This window comes from Saimiri boliviensis, chromosome 2 (assembly GCF_048565385.1).
Source record: "Saimiri boliviensis isolate mSaiBol1 chromosome 2, mSaiBol1.pri, whole genome shotgun sequence".
Taxonomy (NCBI): Eukaryota; Metazoa; Chordata; class Mammalia; order Primates; family Cebidae; genus Saimiri; species Saimiri boliviensis.
This window is the reverse complement of record NC_133450.1, coordinates 237,233,912-237,257,469: the sequence shown is the minus strand read 5'-3', so window position 1 is coordinate 237,257,469 and position 23,558 is coordinate 237,233,912. Positions and strand designations below refer to the sequence as shown.

Below are 23,558 nucleotides of genomic sequence, written 5' to 3'. Positions count from 1 at the left end.
GGCAGCTGCCTTCTCCTCAGCTCCCACGGGCAGAACAAGAGCCAGCCAGCTCTCTCCATGCCGGGATTTTCCAGGGATGCTGATAACTAAAGCAGGCGGGGCCTTGTGCGTGGGTGGCGGGAGGGATCAGAGCTTCCTCAGCATCCGTCAGTCCCTGGAGCACCTGAAGGGGCAGCCTACACCTGGAGGAACGAGTGGGGCCGGCTCCCGTGGGTCCCCAGTGCCTGGCATCCCCCGGTCCCTCTGCTCTCCCTCACAGACCCCCTCCACTGAGCAGCACAGCCCTGAGGACAGAGGCAGCAGCCCCGAGAGCATTTCCAATACAACTATATTTATTATATTTACACAGGAGACCCCCAGGGTGTTGCTCCCCACCTGCTACCCCCTCCCCCAAGGCCCTCCCTTTCCGTTCAGCCACCCTCTTCCTCCCACACTCCCACCCTCCAAAGCTAATGCCCATCAAGATCAGCACTGGGGGAGAAGTCTTTGCTTTGGGTCAGCCGGTGCCCTGAGGGTCCGAGAGTTGAGAGCCCCACCCTTGAGGATTGGCACCAGAGGGCCTGCCCTGTCCCCCTACTGGCTGCGGTGCTGCTTTTTCTTCCTCTTAGAGAGCAAGGGGTCACCCTTTCTCTTTAGGGACTGTGAGGGGCCACCCAGCCCCCGAGCCGGGGATTGTGCCCCAGAGACTCTGAGCCCAGGCCCTAGGTGGGGTGAATGTTCAGCAGGGGATGGGCCTCCGAAGAGAGCTCGCTTCTTGGACTTGGTGGCATGAGTGGCTGCTGGGCTGAGGTCTCTTCTCTTTGCAGATTGGGACTGAAGAGCTCCCTGGGGTCCCCGCCCTTCTGGGCTGAGAAGGCCCGAGGCAGGGACAGGGCTCTGGGACAGCTTCCAGGGCCGCAGCCTGTAGTTGGTACCCATGACAGAAACCACACCAGGGATTTCCCTCTCCTCCTCACTTGACCCCTTCGACGGCCTGGGTGACCCATTGACAGGAGAGGCTCCAGGGAGACTCCAGGTGTCCTTGGTCCCCACACCTGGGCAGGTGGGTCTATGGTCCTGGGGAGGAGAGTATGGCCGGGCAGCCCTCAGCCTGCGGGAATCCAATCTCTCCAAAAGCACCACAGGGTTTTTGGACCTGGCCATCCCAGTGTGCTCTCTGCCTCGTCCCTGAGTGTCCCGGGAGGCCATCTCGGGGGTGGGTCTGTGGTCCTGCGGAGGAGAGTTTGGCTGGGCAGCCCTCAGCCTGCGGGAATCCAGCCTCTCCAAAAGCACCACAGGGTTTTTGGACCTGGCCATCCCAGTGCATGCTCTGCCTTGTCCCTGAGGGTCCTGGGAAGCCCTCTGGGGGATGGGTCTGTGGTCTTGGGGAGGAGAGTTTGGCCGGGCAGCCCTCAGCTTATAGGAATCCAGACTCTCCAAAAGCCTAACAAGGGTTTTGGACCTGGCCATGCCAGTGCGTGCTCTGCCTCGTCCCTGAGGGTCCCGGGCAGCCATCTGGGGTGGGCAGGTTTCCACGCTGACCCCTTGCTGGGGCCCAGGGACATCTCTCTCTGCTCCTTGGCCCACTGCAGACTCAGAAGAGATTGAGCCCAACCGGGCAGTGCCATGACCAGGGGCTGCCCTGGCACACCGTTCCTCCTTCAAGGACAGGCGGCGCTTCTCCGATACCTGCAGGAGGAAAGGGGGCACTTACTGGCACTGCCCCAGGTGTGAGCAGGGCCCAGGGTGGTGGAGACCAGGGTACTTGGGCGGCAGGCAGGGAAGCCTGAGGCAGCTGGCGTGTCAAAGACAGAGGGTGTGGCTCTGCGGGCATCCCGCTGGGCTCACTGCAGTTTGCATCCTGACTCCCCTCCTGGCTCCTCTCCATCCTGCTCCATCTGAACCTGCACCTCCCCACCTCGGAGCGGCTCCCCAAGAAGCTGAGCATCCCCGCAGGGTCGGGTAGACAATCAGGTGGGGCCTGTGTGCCGGGTCCCTCCTGCCCCCGGGGTACCTGGGTTCCCCTCCCTCCCTGCTCTACCTGGGCAAGGGTGAGCCCTTCCTCCTGCTCCAGCTCCTGGCTTAGGGCCAGGAAATCCAGCTGTGGATCTGGGGAAAGCAATTCTTCCAGGAATCGGGGGTGGATGACGGCCTCCACCTGGAAACAGAAGGAAGACGGCGTGAGCTTCCCGGGCAGGAGTAACCTGGAGCCAAGGACACCTGGAGGAGTCGCAGAAAGCAGCGAGCGCCCCGTCCCCGCCCTTCTGGAGCTGTCTCATACCATGGCGACCAGCAGCTCCACACACAGACCACAGACCTGGTAGCATCCACACATGCAGACAGAGACACACAAACCACACACAGACACACAGACAGACCCACATACGACACAGGAAAATACACAGACACAAGTAACATACCCACGCCACACTCACACCCACACAGACACATAGTAACAAATCACAGACACAAACACACAGACACACAATCACATACACAGACACTCAAATCCACGGAAACGCACTCACCCCCTGCAGAGTAGCTAAGGAACAGAGCTTAATTCCAAGGACCTGTGAGTGCCACGCCCCAGAATCCTGCAGACCCCAGCACTTCAGGCCAGCCCACCTTGGTGACGAAGTCTTTCTGGGAACACAGAGTGTCAGCGTAGCTCAGGAGGTCGGGGTCTGAAAGCATCTCGTCCCCGTCCTGCTCCACTTCGCCCTCTTCCCTTTGTCCCGGGAGCTGCCCCGTGGCCCCAGCGGGAGGCCCCAGCAGCTCCTCCATGATGTCTACATACTCCTGCACCACTTCAGGGGGCATCTCCTCCAGGGCCTTGGTCTCCGCTGGCCGCTGGGGACTGGGTGGCGGCAGGCAGGCAGGCGGGGCCTTGGGGCCGTCCTGGCTGGGAAGGTACACTGAGGCAGGGAGAGAGGAGGACGGGCGTGGTGAGGGCTGCTCCTCCTGCCTGCACCACACAGGGGAGGGCAGGGCTCGGGGACGTGAAGTGGGTCCCAGCGGGGTCAGGACCACCTGAACCACAGCGCCCCCGAGGAGACGCCGCAGGAGGGGCACATGGGAGACAGAGTCGTTTGGGAGGAAGTTTGGAGTCACTGATATGCCGGGTACTGTACCCGCTCATCCCTGCTTCTGGGCAGATTGTATGTTGAGGTTTGGAATGGGGAGGGGAGAGAGTAGCTAGGAAACGTGACCAGGTGAATACCGACTTCATGACCACGGAACGCCCAGCCCCCGGCTCCCCTGAGCTGTCTTGTTGGAAGGAACAAATCCCTCTCTTGAAGGGAGGCATGGGGTGTGGGGACAGTGGCCTCCCTTGGCCCCTCTGGCCTTTGCCGTGGCTCCTGTGGGAACGTGGGAAGCCGTACCTGGCTGCTTGACCACCTCAGGGGCCGATGGTCCTTGAGGTTCAAGCCTCGGCGGGGCTGGAGGAGGCAGGCACTGGGGCCCCTTCATCCACTGCGACTTCTGAATCTGCATCTCCTCCTCAGCCTCAAACTCCAGGAACCTGGGGCGCAGAAGGTGCAGGCGGTGCTGAGAGGGTCCAGGCCCCCTGCCCCCAGGACCAGGCAGCCGACGGCAGGGATGGGAATGAGTGCCTGGGGTGGGCTGTCCAGGCCCTTCCTGGGGCCGGTCCCCGGTCCCAGGAGGGAGCTGCTCCCAGAGTTCTGGGCTTACCCTCCCTCACCGGGCCCCTGCAGAGTCCATGGCATCAACAGGGCTTCCTGACTCAAGTCAGGGCCAGGAGGCCCTGGAGGCACCAGGGTGACCCCTCCTCCAGGCTTCAGCTCGCCAGGGGTGGGGTTTATGGCAGAAGGTGTCAGGAATGTTGCCCAGATGCAGGAGTCCTGAGGTTGGGACTGTGGGTCCCTGAAGGATAACCCAGGAAGATGAGGCCTGGGAGACCCCTGGTTGGGAGGAAGCCAAAGCAGAGTCCATAAGACAGGGCCCCTTTCCCCTGAGGCTGCTGTCTGTCTGTCTTAATGGAGGGGACTGCCCAGGAGCAAGGGCAGGCAGGCCAGAGATGGGTCTCATGGTGTCCTGGACTCAGGTCTCCCCTGACCCAACACAGGTTTCTCCAATCCTGTCCAGGCTGGGATGGGTGAAAACCAACTTCTGGCCACTGCTGTGAGGAGAGTGCACCCCACTCTGTCTATAGTCGCCAGCGCCCCTTCCCCCCATACACACAGCTGGTGGTGACCACCTTTGGGCTGTGATGCTGGCTGCTCCCTCCATGACCCCCAGTGTCAGGCAGGGGTTGTCCCCAGGCCAGGCAGGGCGTGGCTACCCACCAGGGCAAGATAGAGACCCCCGAGCACTCTAGGAGGGAGGAGCAGCTTCCTGAGGGGGCCGGGGGCCCAGGAGAGCCTGTTTGGCCACACCCTCCTCATGCTCCACGCTGAGAAGCCACCATGGCCACCTGGCCTCTGTCACCCTGTCTCGCCCTGCCATGCGGGCTCTGCCCCGGCACCCCAGACTCACTTTCCCGCCATCTCGTAGTAGATCATCCGGTCAAAGTTGCTCTTGAGCTGCCATTCCCGCACGGCCCGCCACAGTCCCTCCTCCAGGGTCATGCTGGGCTTCCGCCGGGCCAGGGATCTGAGAACTGGGCTGTAAGGCGGTGCAGTCAGCCCCCGTCCACAAGCCCACCGTCCCTCCCAAGCCCACCTGGTCCCAACACCGGACCCCTGTCCTCCCCACACCTGTCCTGCCATCTGTCCCGGTCCTGTTCTCCCCAGCGTGGGCTCCTCAACCTCCAGGACACGCCCCCGAGATCAAACATCAACACAAGCCACCGGGTGGCCTCTCCGACTGCCCCTCGAGTCCTCAGTGTTGACAAGTGAACTCAGTACTGTGGGTTGAACGTGTGTGTCCCCAGCATTCCTGTGCTGAAGTCCTCAGCCCCGGTGTGCCCGTCCTTGGAGTCAATCGGGGTTAGAGCAGGTCATGTGGGTGGGTTCCCGTCCTGGCATCTGAGCCCTGATAAGGGCAGGAGGAGACACCAGGGCTCTCCCTCTCAGCCTGGGACTTCCGGCCTTGAAACTGGGAGACGTGACTGTGTCCCGATAAAGCACCCAGTCTATAGCATTTGTCATGGCGGAGCCCGAGGTGACCGAGACAGCGCACACAGAATGACCGGGGAGCGAGGGTTAACGTGCAGGTTCCAGGGCCCCAGGACTGAGCATTTAACCTGCTTCCTGGGGACTCTGGAGCAAGGCAGCCCCTGGGGACGCAGCCTCTGGGTCCTGGAGAGGAGCAGAAACCAGAACCAAAGCAGAGCGGGATCCACGCCCACTGCACGTGGAGCCTGTGAGCCTGGGGCGGCTCCACTCCGAGAATCAGGGTCCCCAGTGCACCAGGACTCAGCTCCAAGGGAGAAGGCAACCAGTCCCAGGATGCAGGGGTGGCAAGATTTTTGGGAGCAAAGATGGGGCCTCCTTACACCTACACCCTGGGCAGGGGACTTGCCTAGGGAGTGGCCAGTGTGTTCCCTCGTGGATGTGCCCAAGCTCCCATGGAATATGGGTTTGCTCATCAGCGGGAGACACAGGGTCACAGAGGCACCGCAGGATGGAGAGAGGCGGGACTGGGACTGAAACGACAAACTCTCCCAGATGCTGGCATTGCTGCCTCAGGCACCACAGTCCACGGCCCTGGGCTGCTGGGCTCGCGGTGCACTCAGAGCCATCAATGGAGCCCGTGGCTTTGGGGAGCGCTGTCCTAGATGGCCTAGTCCTGATAATGACAGCAATAGGGACAGTAATCATAACTGCTGTCATGTAATGTATCACAGCATGTGCCAGGCACTGTGCTACATGCCTCATATGTGAGCTCAAGTCACCTCTTCACCATCCTCTGAAGGAAGCATCGTCGTCTCCTTTTCTAGGAGGGATCAAGGGCGAAGCTGCAAATACCTGCCCAGCGTGGACCCTAGTGCGGGGCCCAAGACCATCCCCTGTGCAGGCTCCACCACCGCTGTGCCAGCGGGACCCTGGCAGAACAGTGGGCGTGTGCCAGGTTCCTGCAGCTCCCACCCCAGCCCCATGTGCTGTGCCCCTGGCCTTCGCCACCCAGGTCAAGGGGAGGCACTGGGGTGAACTCAAAGTCCTAAACGCAACCCGTGGCTCATGTCGGACCGGGAACCCTCTCTGACCTGGGTCTACTGTAAACATTGTCATGAAAATGGCTGAAAGTAAGGATGGGCTGGACTCACGGCACAGTGAGGGGCAGGTGAGATGTGGCCCCTGAGAGTCTGTCCTGAGCCTCAGCCAGATTAATTGTTGCTGAAAATGTGCCCTTCCATAGCTCAACCCATCGCCTTCAACAGCGCCCTGCAAGCTCCCCTGAGCAGCGTGACCTCCCGTCCATCCAGCAGCCCCTTTACGGGTGAGCTGCAGGACGAGCTCCGGTGCCCCGAGGACACTCACATGAAGAAGCAGGAAAGCGCTTCCGTGTCCGGACTCTGGGGAAGGTGCCTCCGGGCCAGGGGCTTGTAGCGCTGCCAGAGTCGGAAGTTCTCATACACGCTCTTGGGGTTGCAGGAGTCGTCCGGGGGGGCCTTGGCCTGGGAGGGAGCCAGGCTGCCCTCTCCATGAGCCCCTTGTGGCCATGGCCCAGCATTCCCTGGAGCCGTCATCGGGGCCGGCTGGGGAGCCGGTGGTGGTGCTGGAGGAGGAAGGCCCTGGGACCAGCCTCCCTCGCAGGCCTGGGTGCCCAAAAAGACCTGGGCAGCCATAGCGGGCACCACAGGGGCCGCTGCCAGGAGTCGGGGAGGTGGACATGCGATGCCCTCACAGACGGCACCTGGAGTCTGCCAGACGAGGGGGGCCTGAGTTAGGACCAAGGTCTGTGCCTCAGGGGCCTTCACAGGCCCCACTTCTGTCCTCATCTGGACAAGGACGTTGGAAGCCCCGGGCCAATTCAGGCCTTGGCCATCCTGTCCTGCCACCAGAGGGGTCCTGGGGAAGGCAGACAGCACCGGAGGGCCGCCTGGAGAAACTGCTGCAGTCATGAGGGGCGGCCCATGTGCTGGGCCGGGAGCAGGTGTGGCGAAGGACAGAGCCATGAACACTGGCATGGAGGCACCAGGGTTCTCTGTCATGCCCGGTCCCAGCACTGGGTATGCTGTGGAGACAAAGGAAAGAGGTGAATGAGCTGGGGTCTCCAGGTCTGCAGTAGTCACTGGGAATCAGAGGGGTGTCCCAACAGCTCAGGGCATGTGACAGGGAAACTCTGCAGCTTGTAAGTGTCCCTGTGTGTGCATCGGATGCTCTGTTCCTCCACGGGAGGGTCGCCTCACTAGAGAGCCTGGCCGCGGCTCCACTAGACTCCCTGACCCCTGTCTGCCAGAAGCAACAGCCAAGCCTTCACTGCGTCTGAGGGTCTCCCTCGGGCATCCCTGGCAGACCCTGCCAGCCTTACAGGCATTTCCCAAGCCATGGGTCAGGGATGAATCTCTCGCCGGCTTGGTGGCCCTCGGCACGCTCAGCAGCAGGTGAGGGGCCTCCACCAGGACAGTGCTCTGCACTCAGAAGGCCTACGGGAAGCCAGAAGGTTCCTAATATTGTGCCCCCATCTCCTCTTCAGTCTTCTTTTCCTGAAGCTCTTGTAAAGCCCTTTCTTTCCTAACTCAGCACAACAAAAGAAAACCACTGAATAGACCAGGTGTGGTGGTTCACGCCTGTAGTCCCAGCACTTTGGGAGGCTGAGGCGGGCGGATCACCTGACGTCAGGAGTTCAAGACCAGCTTGGTCAACGTGGTGAAACCATGTCTCTACTAAAATACAAAACGCAGCTGAGTGTGATGGTGCACGCGGGTAATCCCAGCTCCTCAGGAGGCTGAGGCAGGAGTATTGCTTGAGCCCAGGAAGCAGAGACAGCACTGAGCCAAGATTGCACCACTGCATTGTAACCTGGGTGACAGAGGAAGAATCTGTCTCAAAAAAGAAACAATGAAAGAAAACCACTGGATGGGAATCTCTCCCAAGCCAGCACCCTGTGAGCCCTGAAGAGAACCCACACACGTCATGCCCAGCCTGCAAGTGATTGTCCCGGCACCAGGCACAGCAAGTGCTACACAGGGATCAGATTTGGGCCACCCTTTCCTCGGTGCTCGGTGGTCCTGGCTGCCACTCAGGAAGCTCTGTTCCCAGGGAGCAGGTCTGAGAAGCGGTGGTGGCGTTCCCTGAGGTACTGTCATTGCGCAGCCAGCAACAGCGGCACACGATTAGAGCACAGCCAGCAAGCGGTGAGCCGTGGGGCTGTCAGGGGAGGTGTCCGGGGATTTTCACAGCTGCTGGTCATGTTACAGTAGTTCCTGGGACAAGGAGCCCACCTCTGGTCCTTTTCCTTTGAGCTCCCAGTAACCGAATATAATGACCAACCAAGAACCTCTGGTTCTTGGGCCATCGGTCAGGTAGGCAAAGTTGTCTGGAGCTCGTCCCTGTTCCCTAGGACCTCATGCAGTCTCCAGTCAAGGGGAATAGGGATACAGCACATGCAGCTCATCAGTCAGGACACACAGCCTAACTTGAATATAATAATAATAATAATAATAATAATAATAAGAGGACCGTCTGCCTATTTATGTGTTATTCTCCTTCCTCTACTGAATCGGAAACCAGGCTTTCCAGACCCTTCCACTGAGAACCAGCAAGAGTCCACACCTGTCCCCTGTTTACGAGGTAGTAGACATGGAACAGAAGCAAATCCTTCATCTCCACAGTAACACAAAGTGCAGAGGACAGGCCATGAGCTAGCAGACAGGAGGAAGTGGGTCTGAAGACCTGAGCTTCCACCAAAGGACGAACAATTCAGAACAGCCTGGGAAGCCCAGACCGTGTTGCCTGAACTTCCCCAACTGCCCCCACCACTGTTAAATCAGAGCCAACAGCCACCTGAACTGACGGAGAAGCCACCTCTGGGGAGGGAGCTGAGAGGCTGCAGCAGTTACAGTAGCCCCAGCCTCGCCCACCCAGAGGCTGTCACTGCATGCTCTGTCACAGACAACCCACCCAACAGTTTTCTGGCTGAGACCACTTTTCCCCACTCCTCCCTAAGATCTAGAAAAGTCCAGTCCAAATCCCTCTGAACACTATGGAAGGACACCTTCCAGGAGTCTGAAGACACAACACAGGGCTCAGGCTTGCCTGTCATCTTCCCTGGGCCACCAGCACAACACCATCCCACTACGCCCTACAAACACATGGTGACGTGACCTGTCCCCCTCTAGAAAGAATCAATACATCCACTCCGTCCTTTCCCCTACACGGTGTATTCCCCCAGGCATCTTGGTCTGCCTCTAAGGAGCCATCCTCTCTAACCACAGACTCAGGGTGCCATGGCCATCTCCAGGTATGATGTCTTTGGGGACATCCAGGGCTCCCTCCCTCCCTCAACATCAGCCCTATCGACTGTCCCCAGGGCAGTGTCAAATTTGAATTCCCAAGGACTTGAAACATGGCAGAGACTTGGATAATGCCCCTGTCCCTACAGACTCACCTCCATTTGAAGCCATCCCCTCAGGCTGGGTGCTGATCACCGCTGTCTGACAGTTTCCACAATGAGAAAAGTCAAGGGCAGGACCCAGAGAGTGAACTGCCTCAACAGATTCTCCTGAGTTCAGGTGGATCAGAGAAAATTTGAAAATAAATAGGTTTAGAACATAGGACCCCAGACATTCTGAGGAGGGGGAGGGGCAGTGCAGCAGGTACTGGTAGGGGTGGGGGACATTCTGTGAAGAGCTCCGGCCAATAGGCAAGAACTGAGGTTCCCTTCCAGCTGGACGGCAGCAGCGCGGACTGTGTGCGCCTCTTTAGGCAACTTTTCAATTGTCCTTCTGACTCACAGCACAAAGCTTCAACCTGATGTCCCCTTTACTTCCATTCTTTGTCAACAGACCTACTTTTGTGCCCCTCAACCCATGCTCCTTCCCACTTGGGCTCTTTCCCGCTCTTGATGAATTTCAACAGGGGCTGCACTTCCTAAACACAATTTAGGACACTTCCTAAGAACCCCTGTGTTTGTCAGACGATCCACGTCTGGATCCTGTGCCTGGTTCAGAGGATCCAGGCTATGAGGTGGCTGTGTGCTCATCATCGTTGTGGAAGCCGTCCTTGAGCCCCCGGGTCCTGTATGGTGCTGGAATCTGTCCACACCAGCAGGCCAGCCTTACTTCCCATCTCCTTTGCTGGAAAGCCTCAGTCCGGGAAAGAGTGGCTATGTGGCCAGAGAGCCTTTCATTTTGTTTCCCAGCATATTGTGCTGGTATTAAATGTTTATTTTTTATCTTTTAACTGGTTTTCATTTAACCAGGCAATACTTTTGCATGGTTCCGAATTCAAATTGTGCACAGTGGACTAGGCGGTGACCGGTCTTCCTCCCACCTCTTTCCCTGTCCACAGCATTTTCTTTCCTGGAGCAAACGGGCGTTGGGAAAGATGCGAATGCTGCTCTGAGAGATGAGAATCTTGGCCAGTGATTTTAGAAGAAAATGCAAACAAACAAACACAAGGTTTTCAATTGAAGGTACATCCCTTCTTCCAGATGAAGACATTGATTGAATGGGCTGGATCCCCACGCAGTGGTCAGCGGCGGCCTTTGGCAACTGACAGAACAACATCTGGGGACTCAGGAGCTGGGTTCTGTTTGAAGAAACTTCCCTACAGGAGTCATGAGCAGAGGAAAACGAGTGTGGGAGAAAGGAGGGGACTCTCAGGGAGGAGTACAAACGGAGAGAAAAAAGCATGTCATTGCTGAGGAAGAAAATGGAACACTGCTTCTGTTTCTTCCCTCTTCCTCCTTCCCTTTCTCCTGCGGATGGACAGCGCCAGCCCACTGACGGTGGGAGCCCAGTTTACTCTCGTTCTCCCGATGCATAGAGTTTTGTCTTCACTTCTGTTGAACATCACCTTTTCATATTTTTATTATTATATATTTGGTTTCCCACAGCATCTCAAACATGCTTCTGTCACTGAGAAATGAAGGCTGCCTATTCGCAAAAAAACATGGGAGGAGGTTGGGGAAAGGAAGACGCTTTCGGACGGATGAGTGCACACTGGGATCATTTCCTGAAACGCTCCCTGTTGGCACTTACGAAGCATCTGCCCCTTCGGAAGACAACTGGACTCAGGCGGGCAGAGTTGCAGGAAAACATAACCAGGGCCACACGGCAGGGAGGGCGGCGGATCGCAGGTCTCGAGCCCAGGGTTCCCCGCTCCTTGCTCAGGTGTGTGAGAAACTCATTTCCTAACTCCTGTCCAATATTTCTCATGGGTTCCCGGTTTGGTCCCAACCCTAAACCTGAATGGTCCTTGAGCATTTCTATGAAATGCCTCCGCAGTGGCCACTGGGAGGGGAGTGACCTCCACGCAGTGCCTGCCTGTCTGGGTGCCCCAGGCCTTTTGTCCTCTGAGACAGAGCCGCCTTCTTCCATGCAGCCCTCTTCCGCCATGCAGCCCACCTCGATCTTAGCTGAGAAGACTGATGGAGAGCAATTCAAGCAAAACCAAAATAAAACAAAAACAACATAAACACTTCGGAGACCTTTCTGAGGACTTGCTCTTTTATCATGGGGTAAACTTGAATGATTTTCAATCAGTTGCTTCATCTCAGAGGGATGTTGATGGAAAATCTCCTCAGGCGCTGAAGAAGGGCAGAATTTTTGGTTGCTTCCTCCCCTTGTCAAGCCAGTCAGCCGACGCTTTCTCAAGATTCTCATGCACAGCTTTGATATCGGATATGAATGAGTCTTTTTTCTGAGCCACTGACAGAAAAAGTGTACTGTGGAACAGCCTCTTGTCTGAATTCTGCAATCCTCTCTGTGTGTGTTTGAAGTCCTAGATCCCAGGAGGACAGACAATCAAATTAGCCAAAGGTAATTTGTGAAGACTGGCCACGGGAGGTGGTGGCTAAAAGTCCTCTGGCCCCTGCTCTCTGAGCATGACCACAGGAAGTCCTGGGCCACAGTGACTGCTGAGAAAGAACGCCTCAGAGCATGGATCTCATTTCAGAAGACAGATGCTCTTCCACACAATCACGGAAGGTAGGTAGAGGAATGGCGGGTCCATGCCGTGTCCTACAGAGCTCTCAGTTTCTGCCCTTGAGGCTCTGGGCCAACATAGATGTGAAGACGCTTTACTGTTATCAGGAGGAGCCATGAATGGTAGGAACCTGCAAATGAGCAGAAAGGATCTGACGATTAAACTTTCTTCTATTCCAAATTCAAGTCAGTGAGTTACTTCTCTACTAGTCTTTTATTGCCAACTCTAATTCTGCACTAGGTTGCAGAGTGGGGTTCGGGGGAGCGTGGAATTATTCCCTTACTATCTGCTGCTTTGTCTACTGAAATTGATCAAAGCTATAACAAAAACATTTCTAGAAATCATTCGAATGCGGTAGGAAAAACTGTGGGCATGGAGTCAGAAGAAAGTATCTTTAGGAGCGCTTTTTCAGGTCTAAAACTCTTTGCCAGAAATGTTCTTTAATGGATCCTCCAGACTGGGTAGGAAAACAGGGCATAGTATTTTTTTAAAAGGCATGAGCGGGAATGAAACAAATGCAGCCCAAAGGGGGAATGCAAGACTTTCGCAGTCTGAGGAAACTGATTGAGGGTAAACCCTCCAAAGGCAAACCTTTCAGCGAGGCTGCTAGCCACGTGCGTGGACTGCCGGTTTGTATTACCGAAAATCAGGAGCGGCGGTTTGGGACGCGCTGGTTTCTCAGAGGGACGGTCATGGAGGTTCCCATGAGGAGGCGTCGCCTGGCCCCGTCTCTCCATTTGCGCAGCTCCTGCGGGGCCCTCCCAGGGCGGCCTCCGGGTCCCCGCGTGCAGGCGCAGCGGCCTCGAGGCGGGCGGGGCTCCCGCGCCCTCAGTGGCTCCCGGTGTCCATTGCAGGTGGTTGGGGCGGAGAGACGCGCAGCGCGCGTGGAAATGGCCATTCGCCAACGGCCTTGGCTCTCATGGCGTCCTCCTGGTGTTACCTAAAAATAAAACTACGTGTGATTAGAAGGCAGTCGCCTCCTGGTCATGCTCCCGCTGGTCGTCGGCGTCCGCAGCGGGCCTATGGCTGCGCGTAAGGCGGGAGCGTGCCCAGCGGGGACCCCGCGGGACCCCCAGACCGCGCTTCTTTCCCTGGCCGGCCTGGCCCCGAAATGAGGGAGGAGCTTTAACGGTGCAGTGGGAACCCCGAAGTGTGTCTCCTCCGTGCCTCTCACATTTTGAACAACACAAGAGCTTGAGGAAAACCCCAGCCGTTGAAACCGTGATGCGGTTCAGCAAAGAAGTAGCTCCTGTCCTGGTAAAATCAGTGACGTTCTCACGGACGTCCTCACTGAGTGAGTTGTGAAGCTTGTTGACTTAATCAGAATGATCACCCAGCATGCAGGTTCCAGTACCTCATTTGTCAATGATGTGAGCGGCTGCAAAGTCCAAGAACAGGCCTGTAGTCTAGTCTGTTCACTTGGTAGCACAAGTTGGTTGTGGATGCGAGAGTGTGGCCAAAGTCGAGAAAAGCTTCTATGAGAATCACTTGCTTATGTGGAATTTATAATAAAAAGTAGGGTATATTATTTGTAAGTTGTATGCTACACATGCATTACATCTAAAATTTACTGCACACGTGTGTGTGTCTTCTTGGGCAGTTGGGTCAGTGTGTGTACTTGAGAATGTAAGAAAGGTTTGTTTTGGACTTTGATGGGGTATGAGATACGTGGGGTGGTGTGTGTATGTGAAAAGTGTGTTTATATGACTTCTTAGTTTGCAATTTGATATGTATTTAACTGGTGAGAATCGAATATATATTCACATGTGGGGGTTGGTGGTGTCTGTGTGGAGATGGCAGATTAAAGATGGTCATAACTGGGCTGGGTGCAGTGGCTCACACCTGTCATCCCAGCACTTTGGGAGGCTGAGGTGGGTGGATCACAACGTCAAGAGATCGAGACCATCCTGGTCAACATGATGAAACCTGGTTTCTACTATGAATACAAAAAATCAGCTGGGCATGGTGGTTCGTGCCTGTAATCTCAGCTACTCAGGAGGCTGAGGCAGGAGAATTGCCTGAACCCAGGAGACGGAGGTTGCGGTGAGCCAAGATCGCGCCATTGCACTCCAGCCTGGGTAACAAGAGCAAAACTCCATTTTAAAAACTCAAAAATGAATGAATGAATAAATAAATAAATAGATTCTCAAAAGAAACGTGAATGATACTTCGATGTCTTAACCAGCCGAGTGCACCAGCAAAACCTGTTCATGCTCTGCTGGGGTCAATTCTCATCATAGTCAGGTTTTGTTTGTTTGTTTGTTTGTTTCTGAAACAGAGTCATGCTCTGTTGCTCTGGCTGGAGTGTAGTGGGATGATCTCAGCTTACTGTGACCTCCATCTCCCAGGTTGGAGTGATTCTTCTGCCCCAGCCTCCTGAGTATCTGGGATTACAGGTGTGCACCACCGCACCTACCTAATTTCCTGTATTTTTAGTAGAAACAGGATTTTGCCATGTTGGTCAGGCTGATCTCGAACTCCTGTCCTCAAGTGATCTGCCCACCTCACCCTCCCAAAATGCTGGGATTATAGGTGTGAGCCACTGCTCCCAGCCATCACAGGCAGGTTTAATGCTGGCCCTGAAGGTCCTGAGATAACACTGATTTCACTCCCACTCATGTTTTCCCAGTAGGGTCTGGAGAAGGGCCCTGTTGGTGGCAGGCACAGCCAAGAACCTAGCTTTCCTATTCCTAAACTGTGAGAGATTTTGAATCGTCCCTCCTTCTCTCAGTTGGTGCAGCAATTCGGAGAATAGCTCCCTAGAATATAGAACCCAAACAAGCTGTGGGGCTTGTCCAAATTGCTGTGTGTGCTGGGGTGGGACAAGAACCCTGGGTTGAAAGGACTTTTGCAGACGAATTCTTCAGTCCTTCAGAGTAAGTGTTCTCCTGTCCAGGAGCCTGTTCTCATGGCGCCAGGGGAAGGGATGAAGCATTCAACAGTCTTGTTTCTGGATGGGGACTGAGAATTTCCCCTCAATATCCCGTGTCAAACTATATGCAACATGCTTCAAGCTGGCTTTCGAAGCCAGCAGACACTCCCCTCCCATCGTGGAGTCTGCACCTAGAAGGGGACGCACTCCGTAGTGACTGAAAATACGAGTAAGAAAAGATGACTGCAGGGAGAGAACTGGGGTCACAGGCTCCTTGAGAAGCATCAAGCGTCTACTTTAGTAAAAAGCATTAAAGATAAGTCACTGGAGAAACCAGGAATCTTAAACCACTTTGCCTGCCTGCCTGCCAGCAGCCCTCACCTGCCACGGGGCGCCAGGTCAGGGAACAGCATCGAGACTTCAGAAAACCACTGTGAAAATCCACTGAGTGACCTCATTCTCTCCTTGCTTGCCTTTAAAACCAATCTATCCTCATCAAAATGGTGTTCGGGGCCTCCCATGGACCAGGAATAAAGTTCAGGCTGTCATGTCAACATTATCTTAGGCCTGTGAGGGTTGATCATCCACACTGGGTCATCCAGAGACGAGAAGCCCGGGGTAAAAGCACTCAGGGATCAAAACATTGCTCCAAGGGTGTCATTCTCTGCAAGTCTGGCTGCTGGAACTGCTTGTTGAAATCTGAAACCAGTTTTATCTCTAGCTTCTGAGATAATTTGCTGCAACTCTTAGACTAATTTTTTCCACTGCCATTGCTCAACAATCAGAGCTTGCCGGCTCCCCAGGAGCTTCCCAGTGCCAGTGAACTTTCTCAACGAGCACTACACAACATTGCAGAGCATACCGGAGACGACCTGGTCTGTGCGTATGCCCCAAATTGTGATTCTCTCTTCCCAAATGAAACATTCCATTTAGATATTCCGGGCAGCCCCCAGGCACCGAGCAGCCTGAAAGTGCCCCAGCCCAGAAGCTAAGCTAGATATTCTGGTCTGTATTTTTATTTTGACTTTGCCGGCTCTATGTATTTTACATTTTTGCCATTCCACATCAATTCTCTGTTTAAATATATTTTTTAATAAGCCAAAGCCTTGGCTGGGCATGGTGACTCATGCCTGTAACCCCAGCACTTTGGGAGGCTGAGGCAGGAAGATCACTTGAGGTCAGGAGTTTGAGACCATCCTGGCCAACATAGTGAAACCCCGTCTCTATTAAAAATACAAAAATGTTGACCATTTTAGAAACTCTTAGATGTGGCTGCTGGGCATGGTGGCTCATGCCTGTAATCTCAGCACTTTGAGAGGCTGAGGCAGGCTGATCACTTGAGGTCAGGAATTTGAGACCAGCCTGACCAACATGGTGAAACCTCATCTATACTGAAAGTACAAAAGAATCAGCCGGGTGTGGACATGGGCACTTGTAATCACAGCTACTTGGGAGGCTGAGGCAGGAGAACCACTTGAACCCAGGAGGCAGAGGTTGCAGTGAGCCAAGATCACGCCATTGCACTCCAGCCTGGGCAACAAAGAGCGAGACCTTGTCAAAAAAACAGACAAACAAACAAACAAACAAACAAACAAAGAAACAACAAAAAAACCCCAAACCCTTTAAAACAATCCAAGAAATAAATTAGCAGTGTGATATAAAGATGAGTCACTAATTCAAAATGGAATCCTCCTGAGATAATGCATGCCAGGTGCTTAGAAGAGTGCCCAGGGCATATCAGGCGCAAAGGGCTTACCAGCCACGGGGACTGTCAGGTGTCCACATTATGAGGATGCCCATTGTAATTTTCACATTTGCTACAAGATTTTATCATGTGAACCTCACCTCACCCCATGCAAATATCATTTAGCTATCAGCCAAGTGGACAATCACAGTTCCATGAATATGATATGAATAGAAACCTTTCCATTTGAGTTACAATTTTGATTCTTCTGTCCAATTTTTCTGTGTTAAGCATAGTGTAAATATGAGCCTGTTTTCTAAATCTCAAAGCATATCTAAAATTCTCATTTACTTGAAGGGTATGAAATTCTAATCAGTTTTGGGAATTTGCTCATGTTGTCATTTATTTGACAAATACCTTTTTTGGAAAAGCTACTTTGTGTGGTTCTGATTTCTCTCTCTCTTTTCTAAATGCCTTTGATAAACTTAAGCATGTTTTTATAGTCAGTCATATCAAATAGTAAGCAAGGAATGAATGAAAAACACACACATACTTTATTGTCTCAATCACAGGCCAGCAAATTTTTTCCATGAAGGACTAGATAGTAAATATTTTAAGCTTTGCAAACCTCTATCACAACTACTCAACCTTGTTATTATAGTGGGAAGACAGCCCTGGACCAGTCCTGAATGAATGAACATGGCTGTCTTCCAATAAAACTTTATTTTGTACATTTGTTACAGACACCAAAACTTGAACCTCACATATTTTTCACATGTCACTAAATATTCTTCTTCCCCCTGTGTCCCTTACCCCGCCCCGGCATTGAAAAATGTTAAAAAAAAAAAACAACAAACCTATTCTCAGCTTATAGGCTGCATAAAAGACATCGTGGGGCTGTAGTTTGCTGTCTTCTGCTGTAAACTGTCCATGATTATGACCAATAAATTATTACGATCGTTTTAGTGCTGCCACTAACAGAAAGCAGATGCCCACAATGGCTAGATGACTTGGAGAACAGGCTCCAGTGCTGAGGACATTTCCTCTCAACAAAGCCAGGCAAATGGAAAAATAGAAATTTTGATTAACAATCTATTTTCTTCGGTTCCAGTGATCTCTGTTTGCTGCCAGCTCCTGTTTGATTTCTGATCAATAGTCTGGGACGGGCTATCTTACATGAACTTCCTGATGATCAGAACATCTCTTTTCTCTTCTGTTTTCCTCATATTGAAACTGCCTCCCACCCGCCTCAATTTCGTAAAATGAATTAAGAAAAAAGAAAATAAAATCCAACTAGGCTTGAATAGCCATCATTAGTCAGCTTGCCCTTTGGCCTGCTCCTGGGTTGCCGTTCTGGGGATAAAATCTGAGATGCTGTGAGGCCATCGGCTTTCTGTTGGAGCTGCTGCTTTAGGTTCTGCTTAGCGACAGACACCAGCTGGTGTGGAGGGCCTAGGAAGAAGCTGGCTCAGGAAGGAATGCAGTTTCCACATCCTGATGATTTCATCCCGACCAGCTGACCATCCAAATTTCCCAGCCCCTCGCCCTCCACAAATCCTCTTAACCCTGGCCCAGAATCCCTCAGTGAAATGGATAAGAAGCTTGAGAATTACCGTCCTTCCTTACTGAGCACTTCTGATTACGAAACTCTTCCTCTGCTCCAGCCCGGCTGTGGGTATGTTTGTCTGTTGCACAGCAGGCGTGTGACCTTGGCACCATCTCACACTCTGACTGGTGAGGTGGCTGCTGTACAGACTCCCCTCCTGGGCCCCTCTGGAGCCCAATTTCTTTGCTATCTGATTGCCTCTGGCCTGGCCCAGGTCTCTGTTGGCTCCAGGTTGCACATGGTCTGTGCGGGGCTGGTCTCCTGGCTTCCGGTCTTCTCTGCTTTCTATCTGTCTGCCCTTTACTCAACCCCAAAGGGAGCATCTGACCAGGACTGCTTCAGGTGTAAGACCCTGCCCTGACTTCCCTGTGGGTTGGGGCATCCATTTCCTCTTCCCTGAAGATACATCTTGCCATGAGGTGACTCTGTAACTAATTTATAGCCAAAAGAATGTGAATTCTTAATCCTCTTGTTCCTCAACTTCTTTTTCTGTAAAATGAGGCCAATTATGGGAGGATTGCCTGAGAGCATTTCCAAGTGCACTGAAGATGCTTGAGAAATATTTGTTCCCTTCTCCTATTTCTACTTCCTAGTCTCATCCCTGAGGCCAAGAGTGAAGTTAAAGAACACAACTCATTCTCTGTGACACATTCTTGAAGAATGAAAAGCAAATATTGAGGTTTTGTATTCTCTACCCTTAATGGCCTTGCTCTTTTTGGCCACACTGAGACATCCTGGCTCCAGGTTCCTGTGCTTGAGCGCTGCTTTCTACCAAGGGTGTGCCTGATGCAGCACCCCCTGAAGCCCCTGCATCTGGAGCTGAAGGTAGCCCCTTGAATGCAGTTTCGTCGGAGCCCTGTCTAGTGGGATTATGTTTCACTTAACGCAAACTAATTTTCTAATAAAACACTCAGCATTACACCTTGAGGAATGAGAGATCTGTAGTTTCTCAGTTTGGCGTGCACACACACACACACACACACACACACACACACACACACTTTTTCTCACTCTGGATGCCCAGACTGGAGTGCAGTTCCGTGATGTCAGCTCACTGCAGCCTCGACCTCCAGGTCTCAGGTGATTCTCTCATCTCGGCCTCCCAAGTAGCTTGGACAACAGGCACAAAACAACATGCCAGATTAATTTTTTGTATTTTTAGTACAGACGGGGTTTCACCGTGTTGCCCAAGCTGGTCTTAAACTCCTGAGCTCAAGTGAGCAGCCTGTCTCGGCCTCCCAAAGAGCTGGGATTACAGGTGTGAGCCACTGCGCCCGGCCCCCAGTTTGGCATATTTTTGAAAGAACAAAATGAGTAATAAAATCATTTTTAAAGAAAAGTGTCTGGAAGAACTGCTTTGTAGAAAATGTTAAAAATTTAATTTAAAAAGGAAGCTTTTTAGACAAATAGAGGGCTGGGAAGTGGCAGGAACTGTGATCACTATTTGAGCAAGCTCTTTGCTTTTCACTACAGAGTGACACTCTAGCTGACCCTGATAGAACTGTGAGATGAATGCTCTCATTACACGTGTTCGTTCATGCCGTGTATTTTGCGATATTACTACTCGCACCTTGAAGTAAATTAAACTGTAATTTTGATAATTTTCCATAAAATATCTGACAATCTTTTCAAAGGGAATGGGGGGGCTTCCTGCTATAATAAATGTTTCCTTTTTGGTTTGTAATTCCGAAGGAGATGTTTGTCTTCAAATTTTATCCCCAGGAGATAGGCAGCGGGTGCAACACAATCTCTTCCACCTTCCCATTCCTCCTGAGGAGAAGCAGAAGTCTAGACGCAGGGCTGAGGCTTTTGCGCCAAAGCTGCACCATGAAGTAAGCTGTCAGCTGTGATAGCTTTGGATTAACCACTGCACCAGGGCTAACCTTTCCCTCTGAAAGATGTTCATCCTGGGCCCATGACCCTGCCCCTTCCTTGCAGATGTGTGGCTGTCCTGGCTTGCTGGTCTGTGGACATAACCTCCTCACCCAGCCTGTTGCTCTGACCACACCTATATCAAGACTGGCCTGCTGATATCTTCCCATCAGCTAGAACATCACCACTGTGAGATCTAAGCTAAGAGGTCTCTTCTCCTAAGAAGGGACTTCCATATCACGAGTTGTACAGCATGATCACAGGTCAAGATGCTGAAGAACAGGGATCAAAATCCCCAGTGAGATGACAACTTTTAGATAGGCTAACCCAACCCAAAATGTCTGGCAGAACTTTCATGTTGCGTAGCTTTGGATAAAAAATGAAATTTTGTGGCTTAAGTTAAACCACAGTTTTTTTTTTCTTGTCGAATGTACTGAGACTTTCATGAAATGTCTGTTTGATTGAGAAAAAGTTTTATGTAAAGATGAGACAAAAACATTCGAGGAATTTTTGCTTTGGAGAAAATGTTTTCCAGTGGAAAATGACATGCAGAGAAGGCCTTTGGTGTTTGCTGGCGGGCTGATCCCAGACTCCCTAGTTCATTTTGAATAAGCTTCAGTGTTGAAGCTTTGACCTCACTGTGATGTCAGGAAGGATGCCTGCTGGCCAGGGAGCTTTCTCCCAGACATTGCCACCTTAGCAAGGTCTCTACTTCTGCCTAGTGTCCACAATTATTTTCCATAGACCTGTAACTATAAACTCAAGTGAATAAAATTCTCAAAAGACTGATGTATAATCCCAAACACTAATTTTTATTTTTTATTTTTACTTTTATTTTTTGAGATTGAGTCTCACTCTGTCACCCAGGCGGGAATGTGGTGGCATGATCTTGGTTCACTGCAACCTCTACCTCCTGGATTTAAGCGATTCTCCTGTCTCAGCCTCCCAAGTAGCTGGGATATACTGGCACATGCCACCATGCCTGGATAATTTTTGAATTTTTAGTTGAGATGGGGTTTCATCATGTTGGTCAGGCTGGTCTCTGACTCCCGACCTCAGGTGATCCATCCATCTTGGCCTCCCAAAGTGCTGGGATTAGAGGTGTGAGCCGCCACGCCTTGCACTAATTTTTAAATTCTGAGTGAATAAAGGACCAGAAGCACAGTTCTGTGTAGCACATTCTCTGCCCTCAGTATGGGAAGTCTGTTATTCTTAGGAGGCTATGCTGGGGTGAAGGAGAGGAGTGCATAGATACATTAAAGGCACCTTCCCAGATGGCAGCCTCAGGAAGCATCTATGAATTGGAAGCCGAGAGCTGTGTCCTATTGTGGCTGACACATCCGTCACTCCCATACATGGACCTCAGGTTGGCCAGAACAGCTTCACTGTGCACGTGGTTGAAGCACTGAAAAATCCGTACTGCAACTTGTGGTTGTCCAAAGTACTCTCAGCCCATTTCCCTTTCATTGGTGTCGATCGTTCTGACGAGATGCAACATGTGTTGTGACTTCAGCTTCTGAGTGACAATCCTATTTTAGTCCTAACTGTCATTTCTCTACACAAGATTTACAACCCTTAATCCTACCTGGATATTCTTAAATCCAGTGTCTCAATAGTTACAGATGATATTCCAGGGTAGTTCAAACTTCACTTTATGAGGATGGCCTTGAATTTATCTTGTGTGGACATATTTCCTTGCTTGGTGCCCGGCAGCTTTGATATTATTTAGCCACATCTTTACTTTTCATGGTTTGGAAGTTAGGGCTTGTCAGACAATTTATTAATTCGTTTTGGACATAACACTGCTTTCGTTTCAGTATTATTGCGGGTGGCATAATATTAGCAGTTTAAAAATAAATCCTAGAAAAGAATGTGTGTATTCAGGAGGGCTAAAGCAGAGGGAGTGGGGCAGGGAAAGAAACAGAAAAACCCAGCATAGAAATCCTGGCCTTCTATTGGGCCACTAACAAGCTTAATTATATGAAGTGGATCAGGCACAGTTAAAGGCGTTTTCATTCCAACCCTCAGCAGACTCAGTGCCTATTCCAAGTGGAGCTGATGTTCTGGGGCAGGTGCAGCGAGAATGGTGCTGGGTCTGCTCTCTGGAATTTTCGCACATCTGGGATCCCCACTAGAGTGTGTTTCTTGATATTTCCTACCTGCTGATCAAATCTGCCTTTGTTGTGTTATTCTGAGGAATAATTTTAATGCCACTTTTTGATCTCCTGTCATCTAGGTAGAAATAGAGGTATTATCATTGTTCTTCTGTCAGTCATGCTTTTGAGGTGACAAATTTGGTATCATTGCATGAGTTAATCTTCGAATCACCCCATGTGGATGTTGTCTCTCAGTGACTTTTAGACGAAATACACTTGTTGCTTTCAGTATGCACCAGCAGGGTGATCTTACTTTCTAATAGGCTTGCATTTTGTTTGTTTGTTTGTTTTGTTTGTTTTTGAGACAGAGTCTTGCTCTGTTGCCCAGGCTGGAGTGCAGTGGCACAATCTCAACTCACTGCAACCTCTGCCTCCCGGGTTCAAGTGATTCTCTTGCTTCAGCCTCCGGAGTAGCTGAGATTACAGGCGTGCACCACCACACCCGGCTAATTTTTTGTATTTTTAGTAGAGACAGGGTTTTGCCATGTCGCCCAGGCTGGTTTCGAACTCCTGAGCTCAGGCAATCCACCCACCTCGGCCTTCCAAAGTGCTAGGATTACAGGTGTGAGCCACAGTGCCCACCCTGCTTGCATATTTTTATCTCACGTGTACCTCCTGTAGGCAGTTAAGTAATGAACTTTTTTTTTTTCTTTTAAGACTGACGATGACTTATTTTTTTCCAGCCAGCAGTTCTGCCTATTTTCATTTGCTGATATCAGAGACCCTCTTCTGTCCCACTGTAGCTCTGTCCCCGTAAGTGACAGGCTAATTACTTCCCACCACTTGGCTTCCCTTTGCATTTTGTGAGTGGGTCAGGGCTCTCAATGACTCAATGGGAACTTTCTTCAAGGATTCGAGGTTAAAAAAAATGCAAAAATCCATGCCACATTTTTCAAGGAACGACATGGGAAACATTATTGTCAACCTGCATCTCTCTGCTTGATAAGAACAGTCTCCATCTGGAGGAAGGCGCCTCTGGGACTGGTGGTGCCCACTGTTCGCTTTTCAGGTGGCTTTGAGAATGGGAGGTGGGAGGGACCCCATCCTGGACCCGGGGCTCCTGAGGACACCCAGTGTGGCATGAGTAGGCTGGACCTGGGGACGGAGAAAGGAAAGAAAAGAAACCAAAAATGCATCTTCTTTGCCAAATCGCTCTCTGCCTTGACCTATCCCTACCTTGCTTTTGATCATCCACGGCATGACACTGAAATAGAATCTTACTGTTTTCTAATTTAATTCTACTGTGGCTATAAGAATATACTATAAGTTTCTAATTCTTTGAAATTTGTGGAGAATTGATTACTGATTATGTCCCTGCTTATTGTCATTTTTT

General features: G+C 51.9%; 1 protein-coding gene across 2 annotated transcripts; it reads right to left on the bottom strand.

Moving 5' to 3' along the window:
- Positions 1-137: 137 nt before the first annotated feature.
- On the bottom strand, positions 138-9,526 carry LOC120366380 (NUT family member 2G-like). Of its 2 annotated transcripts, XM_074392512.1 has the most exons (8): positions 9,496-9,526; positions 6,423-7,119; positions 4,477-4,605; positions 3,363-3,502; positions 2,605-2,894; positions 2,021-2,137; positions 1,442-1,668; positions 574-1,135 (listed from the first exon to the last, which is right to left on the bottom strand). In XM_074392512.1, the coding sequence occupies exons 1-8, from the start codon at positions 9,509-9,511 to the stop codon at positions 574-576; spliced, it is 2,178 nt and encodes a 725-aa protein (XP_074248613.1). In that variant the 5' UTR covers positions 9,512-9,526. The 2 variants fall into 2 exon arrangements, with proteins under 2 accessions (XP_074248621.1, XP_074248613.1); XM_074392520.1 differs by lacking the exons at positions 574-1,135; positions 1,442-1,668 and adding an exon at positions 138-176.
- Between the last annotated feature and the right edge of the window lie 14,032 nt (positions 9,527-23,558).